Source organism: Cavia porcellus, unplaced genomic scaffold (assembly GCF_034190915.1).
Source record: "Cavia porcellus strain 051 isolate PalLab524CR breed Dunkin Hartley unplaced genomic scaffold, mCavPor4.1 scaffold_1, whole genome shotgun sequence".
NCBI classification, from domain to species: Eukaryota; Metazoa; Chordata; class Mammalia; order Rodentia; family Caviidae; genus Cavia; species Cavia porcellus.
In genome coordinates, this window is record NW_026947484.1 from 156,517,072 (window position 1) to 156,536,713 (window position 19,642).

The 19,642-nt window shown below is 34.2% G+C and overlaps 1 protein-coding gene across 1 annotated transcript in view; it reads right to left on the reverse strand.

Moving 5' to 3' along the window:
• The window catches only part of Tnni3k (TNNI3 interacting kinase), a 199,814-nt gene extending 184,597 nt beyond the window's left edge, over window positions 1–15,217 (reverse strand). The window contains 3 exon segments of the mRNA XM_023561266.2: window positions 10,322–10,457; window positions 11,521–11,610; window positions 15,135–15,217. Coding sequence (XP_023417034.2) covers window positions 10,322–10,457; window positions 11,521–11,610; window positions 15,135–15,217 — 309 coding nt within the window.
• Window positions 15,218–19,642: the final 4,425 nt, after the last annotated feature.

Below are 19,642 nucleotides of genomic sequence, written 5' to 3' on the forward strand. Positions count from 1 at the left end.
ACTTTTCATGAGTGAGAAAGTTTAAGCATTCAAGTGTTAGAGCACCTTAGTGATACTTCAGTAGTATGAATAATGCAAGATTTATTCCTCAAAACAGCTTTTTTTTTAATCCTGTATGAACTGTTGTTTTTATTAACTACCAAGCACTCACTTATTAGCAAGCCCTATACACACTCTAATTAATACTCCTCCAAACTTTTATTTCATTGAAAAAAAATTTCATAAGATGATAGGAGATTAATATAAAAAGATGTATTTTTATACAACCGAGTATTTCTCAGCCATAAAGAAGGATAAACTTGAAACTTTTGTAGGTAAATGAATGCAGCTTGAGACTATAGCCATAAATGAAATAAATATGAAATGAAATAATTCAATATGATATATAAACATCATATGGTCACTGTTATAACTTGTAATTTTCCACAAATCACTCCATGCCATGTACCTGTTCTGTATGTGCTGTTCATCCCCTTTTTTTTTGTTTCTTCTTAGCTGGGCTCATGAAGATAAGTCAACCACCAGCCTTGTACCTCCCCACACCTTTTATCATAGAAACATTCTTCACCTAGCCCTCAGCCCAGCGCAGCCCAACACCACGTTTTCTGAGATCACTGTGCTCCAAATGTCCCTTGTAAAACTCCCTGGACTCCTACTCTGTTTTGTGAACCACCACCACCCTGTTTTGCAGTTTTGGCCAATGAAAGCTGTGCCCCCCATTATCTCAGCATGCAGAGGTTGTCAGTCTCCACTTCTCCCTGCATCACTGGATACCTGCTAAAATAAAGCGTTTCTTTTTCTTCAAGGTCATCTTGCCTCGATTTGAACAACATTCTGAGGTCTCGTTTTTGAGGTACAACAGTCACCCTGGTACAAGAAATTCAAAGAGTAAATAAGGTCTAAAATGTGAAACATACTGTAAAATGGGAAGACATTGTTAAAAAGGAAGAAGGAATTAGGTTGGGGGAAGAGGAAAGGAAGAAGGGAAAAGGGAGAAAATATGCAAGTTAGTTATACTATTAGTGCCTCTGAGTTCATGGAAAAGGAAGGTTTGTGCTATTGCCTGGAGAAATTTTCATCCCCATATCTTGTACTTTGGGTAACTACTGTGCTTTTCCTAATATACTACATTATTTCAACATGATTCAGTTATTTGCTTTACATGCTTAAGCTTCTGCCATGTACTCCATACCTATAAAAATTGGAGGGTTGTATAGTGCCTGTAACATCTCGAAAGTTGTAGTAGAGATCAGATAGCACATTATATATGCAAATGACTATAAACTGAAGAGCCTTTCAGGATATGTTTACACTTTTTTTGAATATGTCACTCCTAAGATTGATTTACCTCTGTAAGAGTATTTACATTATGTCTTGATTTATTATGCCAAAGAGATATTGAATCTGAAATACCTCAATTTCCTCATCTTTGAGATTTCAAAGTTAGGATAAATTGTTTTGCAAAATACACTATCTGCTTCTAAATTTTCCTTGTGTGTCATATCAATGAAAGCAGAACTGAACTTGGTATGGAGACAAAAATCAAATTTGTGAATGAGAATGGAAATACATAAATATATACTTTATATTGGATTACTCAAGGTGTTTTTTCTTTGTAAATCTAATTTATGTAACATAATGACTGTTACAGTTAGTTTTCATTGAGAAAAAGAAAAAAACACTTTTTAAAAAATTTTCAAAGTATATGATGACTTTCTAGGACATGATACTATATAAGGATTTAGCAGGAAATGGACTGAATTTAGTTCCAGGCATTAAAATTTAATGGACTAGAGCTGCTTTGTGTGGTATATATATTCTCAATGAAAGGATCTATTCATCAGTTGCAAAAACAAACAAAAACCGACCGGGAAGGTGCAGACCTATTCAACTCTTATGGAAGAAGTTCTGATTTTATTTTTACAAAAGATACCAATTTTAAAGGATTTCATTGTGATAAAAATAACTACCTTGAAATCTTGAAAACAGAAAAAAATAAAGAGAGGTACACATCTTGGACTGAGTACCCACATTCTTTTCAGAATAACAACTCAAAATTTGCATTTGACCTATTTTTTTTTTCTCTGTACTTTGATGACCCTTCCTTTGTTCCCTGGTTTTCTATAATCTCTTGCTCCTGGTAGGTTGTTCCAAATGCTACTTGAGTCTACTAAAGTCTTTTTGTGCAACAGTGGTTACTCAGGGAGAAGGTCATCAGAATCTCTGAGATATGGAAAGAATGCACATACATGGTGTTTGAAAAAATACTGACTGTTATTATGTCCTTAATTATTTTGACTGTCAATATATTATTATTTTAAAATATGAAGAACATGTAAGCAGACTATACATTTTTATGTTAGCCAAATGGGCAAATAACTTTAAAAAGTTTTAACAATGCTGTTGCAGAAATCTGCCTATGACCTGCCCCTCTCCCAGATACTGCTCAATTCTTGGCTGTTTTAGGAAAGTAATCAGTATTTATTGCTTCCATTTTTCTGTCTCCACTTATTTGTGACCCAGTTTTGTAACTTTTGCCCCCAGAAATTCGGTAAAGTAGACCTAAAAAGCCTGATAATTTTCTAATTTCCAATCTAATGATTAAAATAGGGTATTATCTTGTCTAATACAGTTTTCTTCTTTGTAGTTACCATAGATTCCTAACTGCTCTCATCCTTTTGTGCAACACGTAGTTATTATCAGACATCAACCAGGCCCAGAACAGAAAAATATGCAATTTAAATCAGATTCTGAAGTTATGATACTTATTGTTACCATCACAGATGATGAATAGGTCACAAGGCAGAATAGATGTATCATAGAGAGTATTTAGAAATAAAAATGTGGATTAATAACAAGCATTTAATATCACATAATTAATGATTCTCTGAAATTTGAGGCAATATTAATCTACAGTCTTACATAAAAGTGATTATCTGGAGCTAAGTTGATTGCTCCCTCCACGTGACAGGGGACTTAGGGTGGCTTCCAGCATGTCCTCTTGTATATCGAAAACATGGACTCTGAGTATTATTCTCCAAAACTATAAGACACATTGTCTAATTCATTTATTTATTTATTTATTTATTTATTTATTTATTTATTTATTTTGCCTGTTTTTTTCCCCCTAAAGACACATGCAATTGTGACTGCTAATTTAGAGCAAGATAATTAACCCAGGAAGAAAGTATAGTGTAAGTAGCAGATACAGTATAATTTAAGTATGAGATATGTAAGTACTAAAAATAGTACCATGGAGAAACACTCAACCCAAACATCAGAGGACAGAGAAGTTTTTTTTTTTTTTTTCAGGGAACAGTGCGGCATCATGTAAAATTTGAAGGATAAATTAGTATTTTTCTGTTAACACCTTATAGGACATGTCAATTTTGAAAGAAATTATGGAACATTTACTTACTAAGAAATGTGAAATATATATATATACACACATCTTAAGGATTGTTCTAATTTGTGAGCATAAATATTTTGTACTTTCTTAGAGACACAGTATTAAACACTATTTAAAAATTACCATGAACTAAAGAAGATAGTTAAGTATGCACAAAATGAGATTTTCGTTTTAGAAGTTTTATTTTTCTTCTTCTTCAAAAGACATTACTACTCTCTTCATAAATTCTCATTTGGGAAATATGCAGCTTTTAATCAAGAAATTTTATTTGTACAAATATTTAAAAAGCAACTCGGACTTTTAAAAATCAGTTTAAGTTAATGACTCTTTTAATCTCTCCTCTAAATCAATGGTTCTCAACCAAAGGTGATTTTACTTCTCAGATCTAGTTCTGGTTATTGTAATTGGGAATAAGGGTACTGTCTACTGCTACTTACAGAAAAGAGCACAGAGCTGTTGGTAAACAGTTTATAACACATAAAATGGTCACCCACGACAACAGTAAACATCATCCCACCCAAAATCCCAGTAGTGGCAAGGTTGAAGAACTTTGGGAAAAATAACCAAGCAGTTTGAAGCTGGGAAACACTTGCTCTAGATCTTGGATTTTAAGATGGCTGAAAAAAATTGTCTCAACTTTTCAATCAAATATATTTGTAAAAAATGAAAAAAGAAATCAGAAAGAATACAATGATAGGCAGAGCTCTATAGAGAAAGAACTAGAGAACTCTTAGAGCTAGAGAGCCAGCCAGATAAAGATTTGCATTAGATTTTTCCCCTACCATGCTCCTGCCATATGTAACAAACACATAAAATGACTTCTTCTGAATGGTTGGAATGAGGTCTTATTGCATAATGGATTAAATGACGATCTCCTGCCAATATACGCTTTCAGCATTGAAATGCTCAAGAAAAAGTTGACTAATCAAAATGCTGCTTTTAATTCACAAAAGAAATTCCATTAAGTGGCTTATAGGGTGAGAGATATGAGTCAGATTAAACTGGATGCCCTGATAGGCTTCTGTTCATTTGCATCCTCATTTGAGATCTTCTAAGTTATAGAAGTATCCTTTTTTCCTCTTGAATGCTTGTGTCTCACTCTGGGTATTAACACTGCTCAAAGTATAATAAATAAATATCTGTCATCCTACAGAAGGGCTGAGAGTAACCTCTCAATTTTTAAAAAAAATTTCTAATTTTAGTATGTGGAGATACGTGACAGTTTATGCAAACCAAATTCACTGAATTTATATATTTAAATACCCAACTTTAAATATCCTGACTCTTACAAAACTGGCAGGAATCTTTAAAGAATTCCTGTGAAGAAAATACACATATAAATTACTAATCCAAGAAGTAGCAAATATTCTCTGATTTTTTGAAAGCCAAATTTGGCCTCTAATCATATATGAAATAAATTCATCAAAACATTTGAGTCTTATCAAAAATTATTTGATACATGGACTTATTTCCAAAAAGCATATTTTGTTTGAGCTGTTTATAAGGATGATTTTTGTTTAAATATAATATTTCTGATACATTTATTTTGGTGTTAATTTTATGCATGAGCTCACTCAGAATTGGTTTATCTAAGTATAGAGCCCATTGCTTGGTATTACTAAGATTACTTACCCTGTCCCTTCATAGTGAAATAATCCAGGAGAAATGACACATTTCTTGTTGTTTTCCTGTGACAACAGCTGATATATTTACTCTCCAATCAATATTTTTCAATTCAAATTCAATGATAATTTTTGTGTATTTAACTTGTGTTTCCTATAGGCTATTTATTAGGCTAAGTTGCAAATGTTTATTCTTTTTAAAACTCTAAATTCCCCACAAAATAATTTGATTTATTCTACTTCACCGATGAGACAATTAAGGGTTGAGAGAAAGTATAATCTACACAGATATAAGTCTCAGAATTAAAATTTGAATATGAATACTTTAGTTTCTAAGTTGACAGTCTTATGAATACATGTTAATAAATTTCAAGTATTTGAAGGTATACATGCAACTTATTTAATTTCTAATAGTGCTCATTGATCATTATAGGTTCTGCAACTGAAAAATTAAGAAAAGTACAATATTCAAAGTTCACAGAGCAGCATGTAAAATATGCAAATAAACAAATAAAAGTATTATAATAAAAGATAAAGTAAACTTGCAGTTTTTGAAAACCAAAATTGAGCATGATAAAATATTTTTGGAAATTCAAGAAGGCTTAAGACGTTTCAATTTACTTTGGCTTCAAATAAGTAATAATTTTGTATAAGAAAAAGAAAAGAAACTATTTTAGCCAAAGACATTACAAAAACAGAGAAGTGTAAAACTGCTTGGCTTAAATAATGAATCTAAAACTACTCTTAAAACTGTAGCCTAAAAACACTCAAATTAAACTAGATTTTTTTTAACAAGTACATTTTGCTTTTGCTGGTTGACTTCATATGTCAACTTGACGGAACTAGGAGATACTCGGATTCCTGGCTGTGCCTGTGAGGCTGTTTCTGGAAGGGCTTGGCATTTGCATTGGTATAAAGTGTGAGGGCATCACCTTTCCCTCTGCAGGCAACCTTATCCCTTTGCTGTGGGAGTATGGATTTGCTTCTGTTTGATCAGGGACATCTATCTCCTGCCAACAGATATGTTTAAATTAATTCTCTAATCCTGATATGGGTTGTAAGACCTGAACATTGATCCATAGTATGTAGTTTTAAATTGCTTGCATCAAATTTGCCTAAATTCTTTGTTAAAAATTTAGATTTCCAGCATACCATACATGTGCCAAATTACACTGACAAGAGAGAAAATAATCTATTTTAAATATCACCACCCAATTCTCATATACATTAAATTGAGAACTATTAGGGAAGGAAAATTCCAGAAAATAAGAGTTTGAGAAGTGTTTTCAGTAAAATTATGCATTAAGAGATTTTGAATTTCTTATTAAGAATTTGGATTTTGATATAGCAGCAATGGGTAAATAGAATGTTTTAAACAAACAATTCACATAATACAGACAAAACGGATTTTTGTCCTAACATAGATCATTTTAGAAGCAATGTAAAATATACATTGGCATAACAGAAAGTCTTGCATGGACTATTTGACTGGCAAGTGAACTACAAAATGGAACTAAGAATAAGGTGCAAGTATTTGTAGGCACTAAAGCACATGAAAAAAAAAGAGCTGTGATCTTTGGGAAAGATACAATGTGGGTTCCACAGTAAACCATAATTGCCTTGAGTTTCCACCTGAATACTCTCCTGACACAGCAAAAGATGAAAGAAAGGGCAGTCTCACTGGGCTAAGTGTGAAGATTGTAATTCTGATAATATGAAATGGTTATGATTTGCAGTTCAGGGGTAACTGAGAAGGAAAAGTTTCATAGAGAGGACTCCCGACATCTCCATGGAGATTGACAACAGTCCTTTGTGTTGGGCAGCTTTGGCACAGAGACTGTGAAATCTAAGAAAGGTCATGTAATTTACAGCTCAAAGGTAAGTGCTGATATGGGTACTGGGAGACTTGTGGGTTCCAGTTAACCAAAATGGAGAGACTCAGTCAAGTAGTTTTTCAGTTCAAATGAGTTCCTACAAAGCCATATCTTAGGCATAGTAAGGACCATATTCAAAAGAGAGGAATATAAATATGGCAAGAGGCCAAGTTTAAAACAAAAGTAGACTTTTTCTAATAAAAAAAATCAAATAGTGACTAGATCAAATATATACATCAAAAATGTAGATGCATACCAGAACTCAAACCAAACTAAGTAAATGCCACTTGAAGTGGTACACAGTCCATTTATGTCAACACATGCTAAAAAACTAATAGATGAAGAAGCAGTAAGACTATTTGATTTGAAGCTGACCAAAAAAAAAAAAAAAAAAAAAAAAAAAGCATTCAAAAGAAACAAATCCTGATCTTGTCCATGTGTTGACAACAATAAGGTATTTAAGGTGATCACTAATAATAATTTCCAAAACAAAGGAAAAGATAAAGGAAAAGTGGGAGGAGCTGACTGCAAAATGGCAGAGGGGACTTCTAAGGATGACAGAAATACCATGGCATGACTGGGGTGATGGGTGAATGACAATACACATTTTCAAGTGTTATCAACTGCCCACTTAAAATTGTGAATTTTATCATGTAGATAAAAATTTAAACCCTATAAAAGATCCAGTGAGCAAAAATGAAACAAAAAAATTTAGGGCTAGCACCTAGTAGTGTTAAAACACTAAACATCTGATTCCTTGTTGCTAAAGACAGCAAAGACACTGCAATTATTGAAAAGACTCAGTCATATGAGGTTATAGCATGATAGGGTGTACAGTTTAAAGAACTATCGATGTGCGTAGCAACCAGCTCCAGTTCTAGATTTTTCTGTGGAGAAGGACACTGACAGGATGAGAAAATAAAGAATAGAGATGAAAGCAGGCATCAGGTGGAGTCCTCTCTCCTGATTGGAGAGAAGGAACTGCTCAACCATTGCAGCACATTTATTTATACACTCAGGAGGGTAATGTCACAACCCTGTGGCCTAGCAACTTGTTTGCCTGGCTGGCTTGGGCCTTTTGCCTTCTTGGAGCTGGACAGCTTATTTATGTGGCTTGTTATGGGCTCTCTGTGTTTTCAGAGCTGGGCTTGCTTTAACCCCACATATGTGATCAATCTCCAGCTTCAATGACTCCCTATAGTAGTGACCAACAAAAATACATCAGACTTACATCATTTATTTTGGCTATTATGAGCAAACTACAGTTCAATTACAATTATTTTTAAAAATGTTTAAAAGTCAGCTTTTTAAGCATTAAAAATATTAAGATCTAGAAAGCAAAAAATAGACTGAAATTCTTTTTCATGTTAAATGAATAAAATAAATAAGAACATTATGCAGAACTCTGAATTGAATGCAAGATTAGAAAATAATCTATTTATAGTACAATTGATCAAATTTTAATTTAGAAGTTAGATTATAGTAGTATCACATAAGTGCTAAATCTTCTGTTTATATAATTCTACTAGACTTATACAAGTGAATTGTCTTGGTTTTAGGAATTAAAGATTAGAGTGCTTAGCACCAACAAGGCCTTCAATTTATGTTCAAATGACTCAGAAAAAAAAATGGGATGAAAATGAGAGAGCATGTAAACAATTAGAGAAACTAGATTGATAATATATAACACTCCTATGGAATTCTTACATGTTCTAAAAATTTTAAATAATAAACCCTACTAGAAAATTATGGGGAGGGGAACTAGAGTCCAAAATGAATTAGATGCTCACTGCAGTGATAAGCTAGACAGTAGTTACAACTATGTTCATTGCGCTGGCAGTATGAACAGCTGCTTTATATTAGTTTGCATTTGAAGTGGAATGGCGAATTTAATTTTTTTTATATTTTAAGGAAAAAGCAAAGTAATCAGGCATTATGTCAATGCTTTTAAGATTTTTTTGCCCGCTTAGTTTCATTAGAATCTACATGCATTTCAATGTGCTATGAAAATGTTACAGGGCATGCACCCTCCTGTAAAATACAAGCAAACATAAGAAATTGAGCAAAGAGAGCTCTAAAAATAGAAATTTAATTTTGATAAACAGAGTTGGAAGAAATTTTTCCTCTAAAGACTGTAGCACTAAACCATTCAGAATACATCTGTGTGTTCTGTTATGCTAGAGTTTAGCAAAATGAACTAATACAGAAAGTATCTCCTTGACAGTCAGACTCAAAGTTCACAGTTCCACATAAAGCCTTGGCTTCGTATACTTTTGGGAGAAAAGCAGTGTCAGATGGATTTCTTTTACATGAAACTTAGCCTCTATGTGAGTTTAGCAGAATGATTAGCAGTTATTAAAGACAATTTACCACTTTACTGTGGCTCTCATTCAGACAGAACCAGAGTGTGTAGGCACTGATTGGGTATGAAGAGAGATCAGGTTTGAGGTAGTTGCACTAGGAGTTACAAGTGTACGTGAATTTGAATCATGGGGAAGTGTGGTTTTTCTGAGAAAGAGAATGATGGGAAACTCACTGGGATTGGGAAAGAATGTGGTACAGGGAAGACTGATGCAACCAGCTAGTCACGTAGACACACCTGCACACACAAAAGTGAAATAAAACCCTGTCACAGACTCATAGGAAATTAAAGAAGAACAAAGTACACAATGTAATAATGAGATGAGAGTCTGGGAATTACAAATCAACTGTATTAGATTCTAATCTTTATTCTAATATTATTAGATTTCTAAATTTAATCTTCCATTTCTTTTTCTGTAAAATAATCTCTAATGTATATTTCATAAAGTTATTTTAATAACTACAAGCAATAGTGTGTATTAAATTCAGTCTGATCTGTTTAACTCATGAAAAGTACTGAATAAGAGTAAACTGTTATGATTAAAAAATAGAAGATTGATTCCATATAATTCATGTGGTATAAATAAATTATAAAGTATAATAAATTCTAAAGTATAAATAAATACTAATTCTAAAGTATGAATAAATAAATAGATAATTTACAAATTATATAAATTTACATGTATGACAGTGTCCATGGTCAGTTCCAACACAGAATATCCTGGTTCTTCCAATTCAGTTTTATGTTTATTGTTTTGACCCAACACCGAGATTTGGTTAGAACGAAGGCCCCGTGAAAAGAAACAACTGAGGCAAGGGAGAAATAAAGGAAGGATACTGAAGAGTTCTTCAGGAAGCTTTCAAGAAAAACTTTCAGGAGAAAAAGGTAGCTTCAGACTTTGCTGGGGAGGAGCTCTGTGGTGAGAAGCAAATGGCTTTGCTGTAAATCCTGGCTAATCACCAGCCGAACACATAACCTCCTGATAATGATCATATTTACTTAAATATGAGTTCTTGTGAGAATTAGCACCAAAAGCAAAATGGCAGCCTCACACCTTGTAAACTGCTAGGTGCAAGGCCATAAATCTGTCCCTAGTCAGTGGAAAGGAGCAGAGTCCTTCTAACATAAGGGTTCAAATATGTGACTTCTTGTTTAAGAGAGAAAAATAAAGGCTAAACTCTGGAAGTGAACTAAGCAATTGTAGCATCTGTGACTTAAAAATAAATACTGAACAGATGTATATAACTGTTAGGCTGTTGTTCACAGACCATCAGTATATAACTTTCTATTAATTGACAGTTTCATTTTAGAAATGACCACTTTCATTACATTTGTAAAACTTTATACTAATGCTACATATTTTAGCGTACTAATGTTAGTTTTTAGTTATCTCACTGTAAGTGCTTAATATATAAAATCATGAGTGAATTCATTTTAATATCTTACTGAAAATTTTTAGATCAAAATACAGTTGTACAAGATTTCTCAGGATGCTAGCAATAGATCTGATGAGGTCAAGAAAATATGGAAAATTTGGCCAACTTTGGGTCAGCATGTTTACATCAGGGAGAGATAATTTATTTAGTAGAATTTGTTTAATTAGTATGTAAGGAGTGGTTAAGGGATACAATTGTAGTGGATACCCATACATTGCTATTCTGTTTAAAGCTGAGTTCAAAGAATTTAGTTCGAATTAACAAAATAAGTGCTTAATATTTATTTGTCAGTCCAATACAGTCATTGAGGAGCTATTAAGTCCCACACATTGTAGTAGATGCAAAGGATACATAAAAAAATAAAATAAGAAGGAAGCCAAAATTAACTCTTGTCATTCTGACCAATGTTCACTTTTAGGTTTTTTCTTTGGCATTTGTCACTTTTCATATACTCCTGCTGCCTATTGTTTAGCAACTACTTAAAGACATTTCAGAGGATTCTTTAAGGGCTTCTTGATTTAACCTATTACCTGACTGGCAAATCCAATTCTGAAAAGTGGTTATTGATTTTCAAACAAACTAAATACTGAGTTTAAAATAGGAGCACAGTGAAACCAATTCAGAGCTATAAGGATGGGAATATATGCCTGGAAATTACTGCTCCAGTGAGGTTTACTAGGGTTGGAGGAGGAAAGACAAATTGAAAAATGAGTCTATTAACTCAACTCACTGATCACATGTGTATACATATGCACATAATTATCCATAAACACATGCATATGCATCTTCAATTTTAAAAGTATAAAGTTTCAATTACTGCCTTCTGCAAAGGCAACATAAATGCAGTAGAGGAAGTCCACTTTCAGTGAGGTAATTTAAGTTGACTTTACTGAGGGTTTCATCAGAGCTGTGAAAATATGTTACAGATGATCATAAAATCTGTATATTAGCATATTTTCATTTGAAATTATTTAAGAGATTTGGTTACTATAAAATCATAAAAATATTTTTGTAGAATTCGGCTGTACCTAAAGAGTTTTGAAACCCCTGCCTTTACAATTAAAATGGAGAAAAAATGATGTTAAAAGTTCAAGAGAGTGAGTTTTCATATGCAGTTTCTGTTTCCTCTGTGTAATTTGAACTTTGCAGGGTAACTTGGTGAATAAAAATTATATATAATTAGGAAACACAGATATATAAAAATAGGTTCATTTGTCTCATTAAAATTTTTTGCATTTTATATGTGAAAACAAATTTCAAATAAGAGAGGGAGAGAAAAAGAGAGAAAGAAAGAATAACACTTTGTGTGTTTGAAAAGAGATTGTAGAAAGGCATATAACCCAGATGTATTACAACTTCTGCCTGGAGCAAAGTTTTCTTGTACTCTGACTAGGTCAGATTTCATAGCTAAAGAAGGTCTAAACTCTGGAAAGGTACTGTGATACAGTCCCAGGTGAGAAGAGGAGAGATTGAATTAATGAATTCTTTGCCTTTGTCTGAACAAAGAACATTGCCCCAGGAGGGCCCTAGAGAGCTACAGGTAGCTTTTTAAAAAGAATGTTCAGCTAACACTCTCAACCTCTTCAGGTTCTTGGTACTCCCAGGGTGTTTTTCAGTAGAAATGAGATCATATCCTTGGCCTCTCAGGTCAATTTCAAGCTGCCTCCTACCTATTTAGATCTCCAGCAGCTTTAGAGAGATAGCATGGTCTTTGGTGAGTGTGCCAAGGACTCATATCATTTGTAAAGTACTGACACTTGAAAGGTACTATAAATTCAGAACATTATCATCAAGGCACCCCGTCAAGAACATCAAAAGCTATTGGAATTTGAAAATAGAAAAGGAAAAAGAGGGCTATTCTCCAGAGCGCAGCTAACAAGAGAAATTCTTTAAATCTGGAGACATTGAAAGACCTCAGTAAAAATTTTTAATTAGCAATTGGAAGTTCAGTGGTTATTTTTATACATATGGGAATATTTCTCCTGTGCTTTCTGCTTCTATGTTCAGCTTCCCAACAGCAAAGTTCATAGAGATGCTTGCTCACATTGAAGAACACACATAGACTTGTTTTGGAAGGGTGCTTACAAATGCTGGTAGTATGTTATAAGGTAGGACATCTGTGAACCTATCACTTCCATCATCAATTTCCCTACCTCCAGGAATGATTGCAACAAACTATATCTGATGAAAGGCTATTGTTTCAAATGTCTACTTAGAAATAGCTTAACAGTAAGGGGCACAGCCACTGTATTACATGGTTTGTACAATAATGTCACAAAATAATGAGGTTCTGCCTCATGTGTGATCTTTGCCCAAGCCAGGTTCCTATATCCTCTGGACTACCTGTGATATACGTGGTTTAGATGAAATCAATCTGGGTAGGACTTAGCAAAGGACACTCTGGTTCCCACAATGGAAAAGTACTCAGTTTGCAGAGGCCTGTGGTTATGCCTTTGAATAATACAGCTAGTCTGTGGATCTGAACTCTGCTCCTCAAACTAGGTAGACTAGATCTTCCGCATAATGTTTGTAGGCAACTGCTGTTTATAAATCCAAGGGGAAAGAAAACTTGTAACCGAAGATGCTGATGAACAGTGGTTCAGAAGCTCTGGGCTGCTTTGGCACTCAGTTCTTGGTTATTCCATTATTCCTTAAATGAACACAAACTAAGATCACAGGACAGATAATAAAATCTTGTAGTGAGGAGGGAAAAGAGCTCTCTGAAAACATAAAAGCTATACAACCTGCAGCCTAAAAATGAAAACAAGGAACGTTATTTTTTCTTTCCATCCCATGGAAGGATTGTCTAACCATATGAAATTCATGGCAAATATTGAAAAAAGAAACCTCTGGTGCACCTGTGTAGCAAGACTCTCCAGAAGTTAGTTTTCAATGTTTATTTCCAATATGATATAGCAGTACTTACTATGTTTCAGTGTTTTCAAAGTAAAAATTAATACTTTCAGTGGATTAGGTAACTCTTAAAAGATTGTTCCTATAGTTAGACTTGAATTCAAATTCTTTTGTAACTCTTCCTTTTAAGTAGTTTTTCTACTAATTTTCCAGTTTGGGAAAGTTATTTAACCTGTGGAAGTCTCAATTTCTTCAGTTATAAAATAATTAATATTATATATAATGACATTGCATTCCTGTGAGAAACTAATCAAGTACTTGCTACAGTGCATGGTAAATAAGTGGTGTAAAATCATGACTACTATTGCAAACGTCTGTGAATGCAGAACTTTTTGAAGGATACATCTTTGGAAGGATTTTAGCACGTTTTCATACCAATTTGAACTTCCTTATTTGATAACTTGAAATTTTCCTGATTTTCACAATTGACTAATAGGTATAAATATTCTATGCTCAGAGTCATTCTTAAGCTTCTAAGAAATATTTACTGCTGATTTGACATAGTTTTAAGAAACAGAAACAACCAACCAGAGAATAATAAAGAATGGGTAGCATAGGGTAAGGAGATGGATCTACTGCAAAAGGGAGTGACCTAAGGGAATATGTTCTTGGGACATGGAAGAGGGGAAGGAGATGTAAGTGCAAAAAGGATATGCCATAAAGAGGAACCTAAAAACCTCCATAAATATAAACCTTCTATGCTGTATCATAATCTAATAATATCAACAATAAAGCAAAAAAGATAGGGAAATAGAAGGAGGTGGGGGGAGGGAAGGAAAAGGAAAAGGATTTTAAAAACAATCAACAAGTGATGATATGTACATGTACCACTCTCCAAGATGATTACGAATGCATGAAAGAAAACATGCATTAGAAAAAGAAAAAAAAACATGTATTAATAAAAGAATTTTAAAGGGTGCTATTGGGACATTTAGCATATGTGAATAATTCAGAATCAGTAACCAGAATTACAGTGTTGTCATACAAGTTCAGAAATACTATAAAATGTAAAATTATTTTCAACACTGGAGCTACCCAAAAACAAAAATCAAAAATTCCAAAGAAGGAGACTGAAATAAAAATAACTTTACTTGAGAAGGGAGACTCAAATATCTCTCATTCCATGACCTAATGTCGATGATTTATGCAGTAGGTTGGACACATCATCTACTAGACTGTTGGGAGTCCTTGAAACTGGAAATTGAATGCAGGTGCAGGGCTGGGCATGGCTGGTGCATGGCTGACCCAAGAACAAAGGAATGCCTCAAAGGACAAGATAAGGTCACTGCTGAGGATACCTGGCCCCAACTCCAATGAACCAAATAGAGAGCTGCAGGCCTTTCACTCCTGTAGTGAAATGTAATGGGGAGATCATCTTCTTCTAAACCAACACAAGGTAATTCTCCTAAATTAAATGTAACCTATTATTTGGAAAAGTCCTTAAACCACTACCAAGGTCTGTTCAGTTTCCTGCTTGTCCACTCCAACCCCTTCCTTGTTTGAAAACTAAATACTGACCAGTCAGTGGCATCCCATGTTGTAGCCCCTAGAGTCTTGAACTCTGCTAGAGGGTTTTGATCCTCCTGGAGTCCTAAAATCATACTGCTTATCTGAATGGGAATCTAGGCACCATTTCAGATACTAGACACTACTTAGTGGCCCAGTTCTGCTCTCAATGCTCATTTTGGCTTGGTTTTAGTAATCTGTATCATATAAATTATTCACTATTCCTTGACTCCTTTAAATGCAATAGTCCTAGGAATATATATAGTAGATAGAGCACTGCCACTGTCTGTAGCATTAGTTATGATCTCTGATACTCTATAAGATTTGTTTTTAAAAAGGAAGAAAAAGAAACAAAGAAAGTGCTCAATAAGTAGACACACAAGATACCAATGGGGATTTCTATATTAAAAAATTAACACTGAATGAATGCCTGTTTTAACATAAATAAAATGAAGGACATAATTGGTGGCTTTTTATTCAATAGCTATTTCTCAATTTGCTGTACCCTGAAGGCAATCTGATTATCTGTAATCGACTCAGCATACCTTCCTCCTGAGCTCGCTGTTTAAAATGGAGCAGTGCTGATCCCCTTTGTTCCTCTTCTGAATTCTATCCTCCTTAGACTCATGCGTGTTCTGCCAGTACCAACAAAATGAATCAACAGCGAATAGACTTTTTCTGTATTTGGGAGTCAAGTGTGATTTTAATAGTATAATTTTTTAGCTTAATTTTAATACTGAGAATGTAAATTTTTTTTAATAAGAGCTACTCCCTAAATTTGAATCCCTATTTCCCATCGAGTTCTAATCAAATGTTTCTGTTTTGATGTATGCAATTAAAATATTCAAGACTTTAAAGAAATCATTCCTAAGAGGAAAATTTCATTTTCTCTTCTTTTGCTTCTTCTAATATAACGGTGTGTCAAATTCACTGCCGATCGAGTGTCACTTATGTATTTTAATACCCTAAGCTCAATTTATTCTTTAATTTCCTCTTACACTTTTCATCACCTGCCATGCCATACACTAACTTAACATATCCTAATGAGTTCGTAGCACTTGCTGGGGCATGGATGAAATTCCTAATTAAAGGGAAGTCACTATTATGAATATATCTCTAATAGTAAAGTCTGTCCTTAATGATTAAAAATGGTAGTTCTGTACCCAAAGGTTACTTTCTTTCTTGTAGCATAATGAACTCATTTTCATATCCTTTACCTTTTACCCAGAAAAATGTGCAGTTTTGTGATCCAATTAAACTTCTTTCTCATGACCTCATCCTTTCAAGAAGACATCTGACATGACCACAGTAGGAACTTATTAAAATATATCATTTGAACAGTTGGTCAAAAGATAACTTATTGCTGCACAAAATATTCAGAGAAAAGATACTTTTTAGAAATTGAGACATTCAGTGAAACACAGGAAAAGGCCATGAAGGTAGAAAAAAGAGAGATTTGTTTAGATGGTCTGGTTTTCCAAATTGATTATTTAGATTTCAAGTGGCTGGTTGAAACTTCTTATGAAGTTCTTTGTAGATTTTCCCCACAAAGCAATAGAAAACCAGTTAATGTCCCTTCCACAAGAAGTATCTAGAAACATATTTGTTCATGATCTACCAACTCAAATCTGTAAATTTACAACTTGCAGTGTTTTCGTTTATTCATTCATACAACAGGAAGTTAGTGGGGATGAGAATTATTGTAGACAAGAAAGTATATCTAAATGTTATAAAATAAACCTTTATATATGATTTTTGTGAGGTTTAAATATGTGTGAACTCAAAAGACTTTTATAATTGTCAGCTGCTGTTTGTTATAAGAGCCTTATTAAATATTAATATTACTTTCACTTTTATATTGTTTTGTTTTCAAAATAGGGATAGGGAGAGGGATAAGAGAGGGTGTCCCAAATGGAAGAGACTGAAGAGGAGCCAGAGGAGGAAAACAATGACAATCCAGCAGGATAATAATAGTGGGAAATTCTCCCTCACCAACCATGAGAAGAATTAGAGAAACAGACCTAGGTTAATGTGAATTTTATTTGAAGTATTTTTGTTGTTTGTGATGTGTTGTTGTTGTTTATTGGTAATTGGAACAACACAATATTCAAACATGGAAAATAATATTTTCATTCTATTTTAATTATAAGAAGACAGTTCTCTACTCAGTATTATACTTAGTATCTTTCCACTCTTCTGAAATAAGGTCAACTTGCAATGGTTTTGAAGCACTCATTTTGTATTAGCCATATTGCACAGTTGGTTACAGTTCTGAAAGAGATCATTAGAAGAGTTCTCATTTGGAGGATGAGTATGGTGGAACGCAGGTGGGCTTAGAGGAAGTTGCAAAGGGGGATAAATAGGAAGGTGATCATCAGAAATCTTCTCTTTTTTTCACTGTTTTCATTTCCTCTAACTACCACGAGTACTTTCACATGCATGATAATATTCTTTTGACCATTTTTGTATACTTAATAAACTTAATTTCAAAACGTGATATTATCATTATTGATCAAACTATATGTATTCAGTGCCAAAATAGATTAAATTTGAGAAAAAGATTCTTTTTACACTATTTTGATGGCATTGGAAAATCATTAGTGCTCTGAAATCTCCTTATATTGTTGAATTTCATATTAAGACAGACAAAAAGTACATTTGACGAAGGATTGGGAAAATGATTAAAAACATTTTATGTAGTAAAATATAATGAAGTAAAATTATTTATTTGTAAGCCTTTTAAAAGTCCTGTAAGCAGAACTATGTAAATGGTTTTTAGAAATATGGAAATTTAACTGGTTTTGCCTGACTAGTTGCTTTTGAAATGTATATTTGGCCTCCACTCCACAGGAAGTTCTCAAACACACACATATAAAAAAATATAGTGGCATATTAAAAATAAACATTTTTTTGAAACATAATTCTAATCCATTTCTTTTTTCCCCTCCTAGGCTGAGAACAAAGATCAGGAAGATCATCTATTTTGAAATCAAAGAAAGATGGAGACAACTGTAGCTCAAATACACAAGTTACATAATTTGGTCCACGTGAATTTACTTTCACCAGCCTCTTTTTTTCAGGAATAAAATGGCAATTATAATATCTAATTTTGCATTATGTTAGTATAAACAATAGTGGTTGCTTTCTAACTAATATTTTTTTAGTTTTTACCATGAACCGAACACTATGCTAAAGCACTTTGCATATACATCATCAGTGTTATATGAGTGAAGTCATATAAAAATTCTTAGCAACATGTCTCATATATGGTAGGCACTAAATTACTATTAGGTTTTCCTTTAAAGTACTATATAAATAGTTACTATATATAAATATGAACACAAACAAGGCTAAAGACAGAGAGGTACCTTTAGCAAACACATATACTAGTGAGGAGACAGATCTGTAAGTGGATACAGCCAAAATCATGGTCTTATACTTTTTACACTTCACAGAAAGATCAGAGGAAGCTCTAACATACCATTTTTACCTTTCCTTCTCCTTTTGCCTCCTCTTTTTCATCTCTAGCTCTCATTTATTATTTCGGTAAATGCTTAAAGATATGAGTGAAAGCAACTTTGTGAAACCTTCCATTCCATTGCATTCCATTCCATTCCATTCCGTTCCATTCCATTCCATTCTACTCCATTCTGTTCCATTCCTTTCCCATTGCAATCTCTCACTCCCAAGCTCTGCGAATTGCATAGGCAAGATAAAGATGGAGCTCTTTTGGTCTAAGTTTTGCATCATAGTTGCCCTTTATTATTGTATGGGCAAAATCTATGTGAAGAGGATTGTGTATTGAGCTGACAAAGCAATGGTGCATTACATAGTACGAAATCTGTTTTAATGAATTGAATTATTATCTACTAAAAAATAAATTTGTCAGCAAAAACAAACAATTTTGGGTTCACAGGAATGATCCTCTGAAAAGTTTTTGCCCCACATGGGACACTGTAGCCCAGCGACCCGTGCCCTGTGCACTCCGCCTTCCCCCGTGCCCCACCGCAGCACTCTGCATTCACTGCCCCCCACCCTGGGTGCTCCGCCCACCCTGCGCCCTCCCAGTCCCAGGTCCATGCTTGGCCCCAGCTCCCCTTGCCTTGTCCCTGCTGTTCCTTGCCACGCCGCACCTTCTTTCTGCGTACATCCCCCCCACCCCACCTGCCCTGCGGGCTTTGCCCCCACCCTGGGCGCTCCACCCACCCTCCTTGTTCCACCCCTGCCCTGCAAGCTGTGCCCTGCATGCCTCTCCTGAGCAGTCCCAGCCCCCACCCCCAAGCACAAGTGCCACTCTGAGCACAAACACAGAACACTGGCAGCTTGGTGGCTCAGAGATGCTATTTCTTGATCCACACCAGCCTCTTTTTATATTCTCAAATCATTTAATCAAGGTTTATTTGAATTAAATAAACCGGGATAAAAAGACCATAGACAAGACTTTGACTGATAAATGTGGAAGTGGCCACCTGGTAATTTTACCAGCCTTCTTTATCAATTAAAGCCTTCAAGAATCTCCA